The 14,414-nt window shown below is 42.0% G+C and overlaps 1 protein-coding gene across 1 annotated transcript in view; it reads right to left on the reverse strand.

Moving 5' to 3' along the window:
- LOC106964502 (mitogen-activated protein kinase-binding protein 1-like) overlaps window positions 1–14,414 on the reverse strand; it is a 28,457-nt gene that overhangs the window by 4,198 nt on the left and 9,845 nt on the right. Inside the window, exons 4-28 of the mRNA XM_015060057.1 lie at window positions 13,823–13,880; window positions 13,548–13,718; window positions 13,326–13,463; window positions 13,061–13,243; window positions 12,389–12,406; window positions 11,678–11,838; window positions 11,030–11,219; window positions 9,333–9,467; window positions 8,994–9,202; window positions 8,810–8,901; window positions 8,090–8,215; window positions 7,211–7,281; window positions 6,929–7,050; window positions 6,118–6,193; window positions 5,898–6,009; window positions 5,716–5,779; window positions 5,257–5,385; window positions 4,648–4,748; window positions 4,503–4,540; window positions 3,686–3,826; window positions 3,469–3,585; window positions 2,698–2,822; window positions 1,942–2,069; window positions 1,670–1,855; window positions 963–1,044 (exon numbers count right to left, since the gene is read on the reverse strand). Of these exons, the coding sequence (XP_014915543.1) occupies window positions 963–1,044; window positions 1,670–1,855; window positions 1,942–2,069; window positions 2,698–2,822; window positions 3,469–3,585; window positions 3,686–3,826; window positions 4,503–4,540; window positions 4,648–4,748; window positions 5,257–5,385; window positions 5,716–5,779; window positions 5,898–6,009; window positions 6,118–6,193; window positions 6,929–7,050; window positions 7,211–7,281; window positions 8,090–8,215; window positions 8,810–8,901; window positions 8,994–9,202; window positions 9,333–9,467; window positions 11,030–11,219; window positions 11,678–11,838; window positions 12,389–12,406; window positions 13,061–13,243; window positions 13,326–13,463; window positions 13,548–13,718; window positions 13,823–13,880 (2,973 nt within the window). The remainder of the gene's footprint in view (window positions 1–962; window positions 1,045–1,669; window positions 1,856–1,941; window positions 2,070–2,697; window positions 2,823–3,468; window positions 3,586–3,685; window positions 3,827–4,502; window positions 4,541–4,647; window positions 4,749–5,256; window positions 5,386–5,715; window positions 5,780–5,897; window positions 6,010–6,117; window positions 6,194–6,928; window positions 7,051–7,210; window positions 7,282–8,089; window positions 8,216–8,809; window positions 8,902–8,993; window positions 9,203–9,332; window positions 9,468–11,029; window positions 11,220–11,677; window positions 11,839–12,388; window positions 12,407–13,060; window positions 13,244–13,325; window positions 13,464–13,547; window positions 13,719–13,822; window positions 13,881–14,414) is intronic.

The following is a 14,414-nucleotide window of genomic DNA, read 5'->3' on the forward strand; positions in this document are numbered from 1 at the left end:
TCAACAACCCGATGTTGCCACTGACACAAACCATGAAGAAGAACACAAGACATGGTGCGGCGTGTTTTTTAACACGGCGCGCCATAGCCAAAGCTCCTATAGCTTTAGCATGATGCTCAGTGGGAGCACAGCAAATTTCACGGTCAGACAGAGGAGAAGTGGGAGAGTTGTCCCGTCAGACCGTCAATCTCTGAAACCACACACAAAAAACAACTTGTGAAAGCTTGTTTTTCAGTAGTTTGGTAGACAAGGTTTGATTGCGGACCAAAGTTGCAACATTTGTTACACCTTTAACTGGTGTGGTTCACTTTCACTGCACTGTCAAATGAACCAAAACCTTTGAAAAACTCGTTTCACCTCTTGTCTGTGGAGGCACTGAACCAAAAACTATGGAAGGTAACAACAAAAAAGCTTTCTCCTCAAGATGGAAACAAAAATGGAGTGGCATCAGATTTTAGCTGTTGGAATTATTACTGTTTTGTCTTTAAAAAAAGATGCCATTTATCCCACTAGCACTGGACTAGCGAGTTTGTTTTGGTTATATTTACCCAGAATGTTTTATTGCTATAGTCCACTTTTTGCTTTTGGAGCGGTCTCTGATCCACTCAGAATCTGCATTCAAATCACACTAGAGTTCACTTCAACCGAACAGAGGCCAAGGTTTGTAGATGGACCAGAGTTTGATTATGCGTTCACACCTCCCCAAACGAACCAGGCTTTATAGGCAAAAGGACTGAAGTTCCATTAAAGTGGAGTAAAAAGGGATGGTCTGAATGTACTCTAAATTAATCTAAAAGTCAGGGATCTTTTTCCTTCTTCTTCACAATTAATAAAGTTTCAATCTATCAAACTATCTGTCTGACTTTCTGTCTTATGAAGTTGGAGGTTATACAGTTTAAGCAGCGTGGATACTTTCAGAGGGCTCTGTAAGTCTTGTGTAATGATGATCAGAGATGTTTTACCTTCCACAGAAGTTCTGGGAGAGGAACCTTGAGGAGATGCTGAGACTCTCACAGGAGCTGTGACACGTCCTGTTTGGATCACCTGGTAACACAAACATTTCACACGACCTGCTGAGACCCAGAAGGCAGATTGTTGTACAACTGTTGAAAGGAACATGTTTTGCATTTATTCCAGCCCTTTAAGCACTGTGAGGAACAGCAGGATGAAGGTCAACAATGTGTGAAAGGAAACAATGGGAAAACAAGAGGTTTCATGTGGAGGAGATGGAACGCTGTGTCAACAGTTTCTAACATCATATCAGATGCATTCCAATTACAAATATGTGCAAAACTTTGTTGATATTCTGCTAATGTTGAAAAAATACAATTTCGCAATTGCAGTGTTTCCAGAATTTAAATAATTAAAATCACACGTGAATAAGTTTGTTTACACAGTAAGTTATTACAAAACATGCAGTACCATGATACTCCTACTACTTCCTGGTGCCTTCTTTGTTATTTGTGCCAATAGGAACATCTGGTTGTTGATCACGTGACTCGTGCGATGCAAAAACAGTGTTTCCATTGCAGTTTTGCAAAATCTATTTTGATATGGCTGAAAAACCAACTCATACTAGCCCAAAAACCTTTTATCAAAAAATTGCAAATTTAAGGTCAGTGGAAACGCAGCTAGTTATCAGCCCAGGCTCTAGAGTGTCATGCTGTACCTGAATCAGACAACTCAGTCAGTGTAACAAAGTGCTCCTTCAGGAAAGCCTCCTGATCTGGAGTCTGAGGGACTGCCTGAGGCATCCCGTCCTCTCGGCTCTCTTGTCTTCCCTCCTCCTCGTCCTCCTCCATCTCCAGCTCTGAGGAGTTCCCATCCACACTGAGAGGTTCTGTACGCTCCGTATCTGGTGAGATCAAAGGAAGGAAACAGAATCACAAACGGCTGACAAAGGATCTCAGCCAGATATCACGGTATGACGCCTTTCCATACCGTCTGCAGCTGGTCTCTCCGGACTGGACAAGGCGGAGCTGAATCTGAGGGAGCAGCCGCTGTCTGGACTGGGTTTGTCCTGCCGGCCATGTGGAGCAGAGGGACACGCCTCTTTCACCTGGAAGTCACTGACAGGTTGTATGGAGGTGTTTAGAAGCTGATCTGTACTCAGAGTGGAAAAGTAGCTGTGCTGGACTTTAGGAAATGCTGTGAATCATTCTGTTGATGATGAAGAGTGACCGCCAACTCCTTCAAACTTAAAGCTGGTGTCAAACAATTATTCAACAAAAATCTTTGTCAGCTATCATTTTAAAACTACTCATGAAACTTCCAAAAGGCTGTCCAAGGACAACCAGTAATGATTACATATGTAGCATATGTTTTTCAGCTCTATTTCTAATACTGTATTTTAAAGACTATTTGTCACTTTGGAAGATTACTTGCATTAGTCAAAACATGTGAAATGAAGAGGAAAAAAACATATACAAGTCTGATGGCAGTTTTTGAAGCACAGATGTCCGTGCTCTAAGTGTGGATAGTCAATTACAGCTGTACTCTGCCGGTGAAGTGCGCAGCAGAGCGTAGTGGAGACGCATGCAGTAAATCTGGAGCAATATAAAGGTGGTTTTGTTGCATGAAGAGGTTGTTGGCTATTTTAGAATATGCTACTGTCTGCCAGATACTGGTTCAAAAATAAAAAAGCTTAAGAGTGTGAATACTTTAGCGGCGTTCTGTATAAACCATGAAGTGTGTTACCTTCCCACCAGGCTTATTCTGTCCTCCCATTTGTCAGGGAATAGAACTGGATCCTCTCTGTCGAGGCTTTGAAGGGACAGTAGGAAGTAGTCTGGCCTTTGACTGATCTTCACTTCATCATCTTCCTAAATAGATGGAAACACAAAATATCACCTTTGAAATACATAGACTCATTATTGTCTCACATTTCACTACTAGCTTTTATTTTACAGAATATATAGTAAAGTAAAGTCACTAATGACTTTACTTTTGTAAAGTAAAGTCATTAGTGACTTAGAACAACTAGTCCTTTCACCAGGACACATTTGGAGGCAATCTGGGACACCAGATTGATTTTGGAGTCTGAATGTGGATTTTGTGTCAATCCACGTCAGACCATCTATCAACACAAAACTGTCCTATTCAAGGATGACAACCTGAACTGCCTTTGGACTTCCTGTATGAGACACACTACACAAGTTAAGCTAGACACAGTGCTGGTATTACTCTTCACTCTTAAATTGTGCAGGTAGTCTGTGGTGAAAAATCCTGGAGGATAAAGATTAGTCCCTAAGAGAATCTCATCCTCATATCTCTCTGGATTGAGACTACCTCAAAGTTAACAAGCCTTGTTTGTTTTCAGTGAGGGAGATGCTGCCCCACATCATCACACCACCTCCACCAAAAGCTGTTTGGCATTGACCATAAAGAGTTTGGCTATTTTTTATGATTCCAACCAACATCCTCAAGGTAAAGCATTACTGGATTGGACTGAAATCAAGAGCTTCTCACCCTCACAGAGGGGACTAGAAGACTAACTGTACTCTGCAGCTCATCACTGTTCCGATGAATCATCGGCTCCACATCCTGCCTCCTGGTCGAGTCGTCTGCGTAGGCCCAGGCCCTCTCCTGATTGGACAGGATCAAGTGTAGAAATATAACAATTGTGTCACATTGTAGGGAGTTTGTTTTCAACATAAAGCCTTCAGCCATGTGGTGTGTGCCTTACTTCCTCCTGCTCCTCCTGACCTTCCAGGCAATATGAGTCCAGCAGCCTCAGGTCTAACATGGATTTCACCATCAGAGCACCGTCGGCGCTCGCTGTCCTCCTTGACCAGCGGCGGCGAGGGAGCGGAGCCTCGGACGTCTCCTGATGAGTCAGAGCACGTTGTGTTTACAGAGTTTCTAGTCTGCTGTAAGTTGTTGTCATTATAGGAGAAGATGTGATAAAAAAAATCAGCTGGAAAAATTAGCCAATTTTCAGCAGTCTTAACCGGCAACCGACTCAAAAATACTATCTTTATTTTTGAAACCGATTATTCTATAGATTATTCTGATTCTTTTAATCGAATTTAAAAAATTGCTACATTCTGCAGATTTTTCATTTAACCACCCAAGCCTGTTCTATACAATATTAGAAATACATTAAACTATAGAAATAAACAATTCTATTACTTTGCCTGACTTTGCCTCCAGTTTAAAATATCCGCTGAGTCATCATTTTGTTCATGTTTTACGACTAACGCTCTCTCAACAGCTCATTGTGGTGGTGCCTCTGATCCTAACAAATACTTAATGACTGCTCACAGCAGGAAGCCTGGCAAATTATCTTGAAAGTAGCAGCTCTTAAAAGGAAATGTGTAGAAATCAAAGATCAGAATGAAACCAGAGATGGGTTTCATTCAAAAATAAAGATAGTATTTTGGTCATGTTTAGATGATTTTTTAGATCAGTTTTAGTTGTTTTTAGGCGTTTACTGCATAAAGTTGTGCAAGTTTCTCTCTATGTAACTAAACATGGAATATTAGACTAAAAAAATCACTTACATTCCTGATCTCTTTGCTGTCCATCTCATCAGATACTTCTGAAAGAAAAGCACATGAATATAAAAATATGAGATTACTTGACCACTTTAAGGTTAAAGGTTGTGTTGATAACAAGTCTAACATGAAGATAACGGCAATGTCTGACCTGCAGCCTCCTCCGGGCTGTCTGTGGTGATCCCTCCTTCTTCCTCCTCTATGTCACTATCAGAGGACAGGTTGACCACACAAGGACTGGGCGTGGCCCCGCTGCTCAGACAGACCACACAACAACACATCAGCACACTGCAACATGTTCAACGTGTGCAAATCAACTAGAACTGTTCATCCTTTCTTTAAATAAAGTTTCTATTGAAGGCAAACTTGACTGAATGTTCTTTACTTTCTTGGTTCTCATCTCAACAAGAACCGAACCAAACATGGAGAAGCAGCATTCAGCTTCTATGCAACACAAATCTGGAACAAACTTCTAGAAAACTACAAAACAGCTAAAACACTGAGTTCCTTTAAACCCAGACTAAAAACCCACCTGCTTAGAGCTGCTTTTCAACCATAAAAAATGGAATATTGACCAACATACTCAGTGTATATTAATGATTTCGATGATGGCACTCATCAAAATGCAATATCTGTTACTTCTTTCTCAATTGTTGACTGCATGTCGTTTTTATGATGGGGTCTGCTCTGTTGCTGAAATGTGCTACACAAATAAACCTGACTGACTGAACTCGATTGATCAAAGCCGGTCCTGTCTTACCTGGACTTTACAGCCTTCTGCTCAGATGCACTGAGGGAGTTAGGAACAGTGTTGGAAGGTCGAAGGTCAGTGAGCCGCTGCCTCATCCTGATGGTCAACTCCGGGTTCAGACGCCACACGAAGATACAGCTGCATGAACAAACACACATGGATCAGTGTAGGTGTTGATGGTGAACGTAAAGGACCAGACACCTCGGCGAGCTCTAGATTTCATTTAGGGGCATCAGAGTAAAGGAGAATAAATAGACACATATGCCATACTTTTAAGATTTTCATATGTGGAAAAAGTTTTGAACACTCTGCGACATTTTTTTTTCCTCTTCAGAGTTTTGCACTAGTTTGTGTCGATCTGTCCTAAAATTGTTACATTAAAGTTTGTGGTTAAGTGACAAATATGAAAAAAGTTCAGAAACAGTTCAGATGCCTAAATATTTTCATAGTAATAAATATTAGAGGTACCTGTCTCCTGATACGGTGATCAGGTGTCTGCAGTCACTGCTGAACTTCAGCCCCGTTACGATCTCTGAAATACAGACAGGAACCAGTCTCACTATAAGGAACAGCTTTGCTTTGATTTCAAGCATGTGTTCAAAAAGGTAACACGGAAACAAGATGAAGGATAACACACACATTCCACTGACCTGAGTGACCAAACATGGTGGCCACACATTCTCCAGAAAAGAAGTCAAAGATGGAGACATTCTTGTCTGAACAGGAAGTGGCGATGTAGAGTCCTGATGGGTCGATCTGTACCTGAAGAAGAAGAAGAAGAAGAAGAAGAAGAAGAAGAAGAAGAAGAAGAAGAAGGGGATGACCTAGTGTTCCTTTAAAACATCACCATGGCAACCAGCAGCTGATTACCTTAATAACAGTCCCATCCTCCCCCTGAGAACCTTTATACACCTTCTTTTGTTTGGCGCTTCCGATGTTAAAGATTCTGCAGAGATGAAGCAGAAAAAAAAAATCACCAGCAGCAGCAGCTCACATACCTGTAGATGAAGGCCCTGTACACACAGACGAGCACAGTATATTTTTGTAAACTATTAAGAACAAATGTGTTTTCACAGGCCAGGTTGCAGCGCTGCAGAAAATGGTGCAGTAGATATGCCAGGCCAATCGGTGGCGCTGTAACACTGCCAGAGAACAACAAAAAAAAAAACCAAACAAAAAAACACTGAATGGCAGCGCTGGCAGATTGAGCACGTTTTCCCACAACAGGGCTTCTTTTTTTAACATGAGCTGGAAAAAACGAGTCTGGCCAGATTGGTGGAATTTAGGCTTTTTTTCACAACATATGACGGGTTTTTATAAAGTAAAATTATGTGTTAATGCACTAATTTTATGCATTTATTTTGAAATATCTAGAATATGTTGAATGTGACTTCAGCAACTATTAGTAGCCACTGGTTAATCAAGTGTCACTGTGTAGTGCTATCGTACAACTGAAATCCCAGTGCAACTTCAATAAAAACAAAAACAAACAAAGTCTCATTTCCTTTTCCGTCCCAGTGAATCTGTTTTTTTCAAATGACTGGGTGTAACAAACAAGCTAAAGAATGTTTCTTATCTGAAGGTTTTCCCTCATCACGTCTGCCCGGTGGAGACTGAAACATCAACATGTACGTCACAGTTTTAGGCCCTGAGGTCTAAACATAGCAGCGTAGGGCTCTACCTAATTTTGCGGTCCTGACAGCCCACTGCTGCGTACTTCCTGGTTGGTTCCACGTCCATATCGTACAGAGTGGTCTTCCTAACAACGTGATGCGTCCGGGTGAACTCCAAACCCTCTCCCATCTGAGAAAGAAAGAAAGGGAAAAACATGTGATTATCACTGATCTGGCAGTAAATAGAAGAGATGGACTCTTATTTTGGAATATTAACACTTTTCCTTCTCTGCTTTTTATTTTTCAACATCATCCAGTGATTATTTGCTGGAAAGTAATGCGGCTCCTACCTGCTGAGCTGTGCGAAAGTAGACGCTCTTATCTGCTCCACAGCTGATCATCCACACCTTCCCCTCGTTGGCTGGTGGGATGATGAAGAAAAGTTAAAATCCACAGCAGGGATCACAGGCAGACAGACCAGGGTCAGATTCTAACGGTATGATCAACTTTAGAACAAATTCTAGAGCTTCAGCTTTCAGTCCTTTCCTTTTATAATTAAATAATTTATCTCAGATCCCTCTACAGCAAATAGAAAATCAACAAGGACACAAAGGAACAAAGGAGGAAAGAGTAAAACAAGGGAGGATGATAAGAAAGACAAAAGCTAACTGACCTGATTTTAGGACATAAGGAAGAAAGGAAAAGAAAGAAGTGCATAAGGGAGGAAGCAACCATTATAAGGAAAGAATGGAGGGAGGACAGTAAAGGGAATGACAGAAAGAAGTTTTTCTTTCTTTTAAGAAAGAAAGAAAAACAGAAAGAAAGGAATGAAGAAGTAAAGAAGGAAAGAAACAGATTTTAAAAAAAGACAGGAACAAGGAAACAAAGAAAAAAGGCATCATTATCGTTTTCCCATAATTACCCAGATCTGGAAAACAACAAATTCAAGGTTTTTCTAGACTCTGTAGGAACCTTGTTATGGTGAAGAATCTGACTCATTTTCTGCTCTAATCTGTTTTTAAAGTCACACATGTAGAACCAGCTGATGTTAGATTAACGACCACCGGCTCTGAAGTGAGCTGCAACTGCTGCTCCTTAACATCTGAAAATCTTTCCATCCAGGTGAACTGCTCTATGTTCTGCGCAAGAAAGGCGAAGCAGTCTTCTGTAAGCCAGCTGAATGGCAGTGCACAGCAGAACACGCCTAACCAGAGTTTCCAGCAACTGACCAGCAAATCTGACGGCAGTGATGGAGGACGAGTGTTCATCCAGAGTCTGAACCAGGCTGTACTCTCTGGCTGCATCCAGGATGTGGATCAGACGGTCCCGACTGGCAGTGGCTAACAGCTGGAACCCTGACACACAAATAAACACACACACGCACACACACAGGAGGACAGATGCAATCAAACACATACAATTTTATGACATAGATATGATTCCTTTTTTATGTGTATGTCAACAAAAGTTTCTTATTTCTGATTTTTCTGTAGGAATGATTTTAGTACCGAAAGTTTAGCAGAACTTAGTGTTGAGATTCTTTAATGTTAATTCGAGGTTATCAAATTACATGTCTGCTGTTGTTTTATTGAGTTCACATTTCTGATTCTTTGGATCGTTAATTTCAATATTTGCATTTTATACAGTAATCATTATCCTGCGTTCACTGAGTACTTCATCTGGTTAACGCACATCTGCTAATGCAGCAACAGTGGAGCAAAGCTGCAGCTCTGACTGCATGAATGTGCTTCACAGTCTTTATGTTCAGGAGCTCCAGGAGCTCAACACAATATTTGCAAATCAGCTTGAAAACCAATTAACATTTTGCTTTCACTTCAAAATGAAGCACTACTTTGTGTTGGTGTATCATATAAATCAAATCAAACACACCCTGGAGTTTCCTAAATGTTGAAAAGATTTCATGGCAGTGTGTGACTTCTGACTCTCACCAGTGTCTGGTTTAGAGAACTCCAGGCAGAGAATCTCTGAGTCGTGAGCTTGAACATTCAAGATTTCCTCCATGCTTTCCAGATCGTGGATCCTAGGACACACACACACACGTCCAGACACACACATACATCAATCCAGACATATACCCATGAAAGCTTGGGAGATCTTTTACTATGTGCTTACCTGAGGACTCCCATGCGATCTCCAGAGGCTAGGTGTTTTCCACTTGGGCTTACTCTCAGAGTCCTAATGCCCATTCGGTTCTGGTCCATCTGCTGTCCCTCTGACACAGATGACCCCGCCTTCTCTGAGTTGGCACCGGCTATTGTGATGCTGTCCATGTCCAGGAGGCTGCTCATATTGTGGTCCACATAAAGGACCTTCTGCAGGTCCTGATGGGGGAGAAGGCAGATGTTCAACTGTGGTTCAGAGGAGTGGTTGTACAGGTGTGTGTGTGTGTGTGTGTGTGTGTGTGTGTGTGTGTGTGTGTGTGTGTGTGTGTGTGTGTGTGCGCTCACGTACGTTGCTCAGGATGTTCCTGTGGAGGACACTGTGTCTGTCGGTGTTCCACAGTCGGATGGTGTTGTCAGAGGAGCAGGTTAAGAAGGAGCCGGGTGGGAGCTGCGCCTCACCTGCTCCTCCTTCCTCTGTGTAAACCTGCAGGAGTCAGAGAGGCAGGATGGGTTACACCCCACTGATCACGAGGCTCATCAAGGCTCTATTCTAGGACCATTTTTGTTCAACATCCACATGAATTCTCTAGCTCAACTTATAGAGCACTACAAAATATTCCAACATACATATGCTGACGACACACAACTTTATAATCTTGTCACAACTAAAGATGCACTCATCCAATATTAATATTTGTTGTCCAGTTGTTGAAGAAAGTTCTAGATTGAGTATCATGAAAATGTGTCCAGCTCGTAAGGCCAGATCTATTCAATCTAATTCTAATTATTACACTAGGTTACAAAAAATATCTTTTGGAAGTCGTCTATGTTTTTTCAACTGAATTAGGACTATTTTGCACTGCTGGATCCAAAAATAGCATCCATTTTTCTCAGTCAGGTCAGGTTTTTATTCTAATTTGATTGAGAGAAATCTGATCTTCTGACTAAATTGATGACATTTTTGTGACATTATCAGTTCATTTCCATTCATATTTCTCATCCAAAAAACACTAATAAGGGTAAGTCGTCTTCATTGTGCTAAATTCTCTGTCTCTTTCTTTCCTGATGGAATCTCTCCTCCTGCTCATCACTCATTGATCAGATTCTCAGGAAATGGATCCAGATGTCAGAACAAGTCATGCATTTTGACACTCATGTTGCTCCATATTTCAGAAAGTTGACCTGATTGAGCAAAAACCAAAAGTGATTTTTGGATTCATCTCAACAGTTGAAAAACCCCAGAAAATGTTTTGGCTGTTGACCAGTGTAATTTATTTTACATTATATTTAGAATTCAAGAAAGAAAGAAAGGAAGAAAGAAAAAAAGAAAGAAAAAAAAAGAAAGGAAGGTTTGTTACAGTTTATTTTTACATGTTTGACTAAAGCAGTCATCCTATTGTTTTTGTCAGTTTCTTTTTTATTTATTTTATATTGGCTGTTCCACTCCTAAATGCACTGACTGAATGAAGTTGAACTATTTTTACATGTTGGCCAAACTTGTGAAGTTGTTCATCTTCTTCTATAGAATTTATCAACAGCTTACAATCTCAGTGCATTACCACCATCAACCAGACTCAGGTGTAATCCGGAAACTTTAACTCTTTTCTATCTTCTTATAGGGTTTTTGGGCAGTTGGGAAAAAAAAAAAAATTTTAGGTGCGCATTACAGTTCACACTCTATTTTGGAACGGAGTGTGAACTGATGCAAATTTAACTCTTTAGTCTAGCTTCCAAATGTTTGATTCATCTTCCCTCAGTCTACCTGTTGGCCTTCTCTACCAGCTGTGCTCCGTTTATAATCAACTACCTGCATCTTCTCAGTGATCAACCTCCAGTATTTCAGCTCCTCATTGGTTGCTGGACTCTTCAGTTGCTTTTCCTGCCTACTCATTGTTTCAATTCCTTCATACCATAGTGTAGGATTATTCCAAAGTACAAGTTCATTCCCAGAATCATGACTAAAAGTCACAAGGAAAAGACACAGCTGTTTCCATCTTATTATTATGACTCATATTAGAGCAAGATGAGGAAGAACAGAACACGGACCTCGAGGCCCCATACGCAGGATGAGTGGTAGAGGGCCGAGTAGAGCTTCCCTGCCCTGCGGAGCTCCTGGACGTCCCACACATAAAGACTGTGGTCGTTGTAGACGCAGGACAGCCAGCGATTGGTGGGGTCGAAGGTCACAGCTACGGTGTCTGGGTAACGAGAGTCTTCGCTGGAGGAGAAAAGCTGACTGAAGAAGAGGAGGATGAGAAGAACAGAAGTAAATAGGTTGCTGTCCAGTGATCAGCTGACCTCAGAATGACCTGTATGAATGAGACCTAAAAGCAGACCGTGAGTCTGATTATGAACTACAGGGGAAAAAAACCCTTTTCTTCAGTTACAACCAATAATTTATTATACTGGGTTTTATGTATTTTGAGTTGTGTTGCCTTCATTCTGCAACACATGCTAGGATAAGATTGATCAGAGTTCTGGGATGTTGTTGAAGATCATGACTCTGCTTTAAACTTCTCCAGAACTTTCTCCCTGACCGGCTGCTGACCGGCTGCTCGTTCTTTGGTCTCCATGACGCTGATGTTCTCCAGTGTTCTCTCACAAACCTCTCAGACTTTCCATTATTCAGTTACTAAAACCAGTTGACAATTATTTCAATAATCGATTAACAGTTCCAGCTTTAGGTGGGTTTACCTGGCTTCCACTACAGAGGCGATGTCAGCACCCAGGCAGTGGGGGCGCGGCAGAGAGCAGAGGAAGTGCAGGTTGACAGGACTGAAGACTCGTACCGTCCCATCAGAACAACCGCAGAAGATAAACTCCTCGGTGACGGACAGACAGGTGGCCTGAGACGACTAGAGACACACACACACAGACAGACATGCTTAGAAACTCAGAGATGGAGACATATTCCATGAAGCAGCTTAGTTTACTACATGACCGCAGGGGAAAAAGCCAACAACCCTAGATAACAACAACCCTAGACAGTTGATAAAACAGGATGAAGCCGGCGGACAATGTTGAACCGATGGAGCTCGGTAATCAGAGCGGGTTTATTCATCAGTCGGCTTAGTTCAGTTGGCGAGCCAGTCATGAATGCATGCTTTGATATGAGCAATGAGGGTGAGAGGAAGAAAGTGGGTCTTTTGATATCTTCCGCCCAGTTAGTCTTCGGAGACAAACAATGAACTTTCTTGTGTTGATCTGGGCAGTTTGGCTGGGCGAGCCCTGGATCGCATCAAAATGAGTGAACGGTGACGCTGGTAGCTGTGAGGAGGATTCTCTGTGAAGCATCTCATGATGGAGTATGAGGTTGTGGATAAAAATAAAAAGAAAGTATTTAGAAAATGTTGGAGTGAGAAATGACAGCCTGAGGAAAGTGATTCCAGGTGAGACAGGACTTACACAAGCAGAGTCGATTCTCTGCACAGGAAGCAGAGGGGAAAGCAGAGGAAGTTCACTTTAGAGCTCACATCACCTCAGCGACACACACACACACACACACACACACACACACACACACACACACACACACACACGTATACGCACACACTGCTATTAAGCCAATGACATGCTAGGACAAGATCTGTGCTGCTGCAGCAGGATAAACCTGATGGATCGGCTCAGGAGACGATGGTTGATTTTGAGCGAAACACTGAAAAGTTTTTACACTCCTTGAATGCTTTTGTTGATCGACTGATACAGGTTTTTTAAGGTGGTCCAGAGTCACCATGAGGCTGATTGATGCTGTTCTTGTCTTTCAGTCAGGTTAGATGGACGTCCAGGTCTTGGACGTCCATCTTGGACGTCATGGAAATGTTTCCATGTCCAGATGACGAATTGAACAGAGCTCTGTGATGTTCAAAACTTCGGATGTTGTTCTAGAAACTAACTCTGTTAAGATTTAGTGCAACTGACATTTTTGTAATGACAGCACATCTCTTTTCAGCCAAAGGGTGGAAAATAAGAAATCATGAACAGAAAAACAACCCAAATACTGCTGATGTGCATCTACAGAGAATAAAAGGAATGTAATTTTTGAAATCCTTAAGATTCCTTAAACATCCTTGGACTCACCCGCAGGTCCACCCACTTGTCAAGCAGCCTTCGGTCATTAAACTCACACAGCAGACCTGAGGAAGTGATGCAGAAGGTGGAGGAGGACTGTCGCCCGCGGCCACATGCCACGTCGCTGAAGAAGTTATTCCGTAGTTCTCCAAGCAGCCCTGAACGGCCCAGCAGGGGAACAGTGGCGTTCAACTGCAGACACACAAACAATGGCTACAGTCCGCTCCGGTTCTACTCTCAGCTGGTCATAACGACATTAGTGTTCACACTGAACCTTGGAGGTCTTGGTGTGGTCCAGGTACCAGAACTTAACGTGTCGGTTACCAGCAGTAACAAAGTAGGAGCTGTCGTATGAGAAGGAGACGGCCGTCACTTTGCTGGAGACCTTATTGGCTGCCACCACCACGTTTTTCTGACCAACAGACAAGAGAACATGTTAACAGGTGGGATGAGTGATTGGTTTCCCCCGGTGCCTGCCCACCGGCTGCAGGCGTACCTTCCAGTTCCACACGTTGACCATCATGTCGTGCTGGTAGCCCACGCTGACAATGTATTTCCCGTTGGGAGAAAACGCCACGCAGGACACTCCATATTTATGTTCCTGCAGCTCTGCGACCTGAGCGTGCTCCGACACCTCCCAGACCCGAACCGCTGGCATGTGACCGCTCTGAGGGAGACGGAGCAGGAAAAACAAAAACATGAGAATCATCTTCAGGAAAACTCAACCCTGCGTTCTCTGATGTTTTTATGTGGAGGTCGACAAACACTCACCTCTCCCGTTACAACATATTTCCCATCGGGAGAAAATGCCAATGTAGTGATCGCCTTTCTGCACACACACATACACACTCATCTGATTATAATATGATTGCGATCTTTTAAGTAAATAAGGTAAGGCAATTTTCAGCATTTCAGCAACAATGCCATTCAAAGTGCATTTCATGAGTTAGACAAAATAATAGCAAAAGAAAAACAAAAAGTATTCCATAATTTATAAAGTAATAGGAATTTCTCTGGATAAACTAATAGAAAAGAAAAATAGCTTCTCTGGATTCTACGTTTGTTCAAATTCCTGCTCTGGGTTGAGTGAAGTATAAAACTAAATGTTCCTGTTCTGGGTTGCTAAGCAGAATAAGATTAGATACACCAGACGTTTCTCTGTATAAACTAATTGGAGTTTCTTGGAATCTTTTTGCTCTAACTAATAGGTCTGATTCCTGTTCTGGGTTGAGTGAAGTATATTTATATACTTCACTGTTCAGAACAGTGAACACTCAACTCACCCCAACAGTGATTCTTGAGAATAGGGAAGAAATGGGTTTTAATTTTCCCATATTTTTTTTTTATTATTTCTCAACCTTAT

This window comes from Poecilia latipinna, unplaced genomic scaffold (genome assembly GCF_001443285.1).
Source record: "Poecilia latipinna isolate Pla-1442-1.1 unplaced genomic scaffold, P_latipinna-1.0 Scaffold1683, whole genome shotgun sequence".
Lineage (NCBI taxonomy): Eukaryota > Metazoa > Chordata > Actinopteri > Cyprinodontiformes > Poeciliidae > Poecilia > Poecilia latipinna.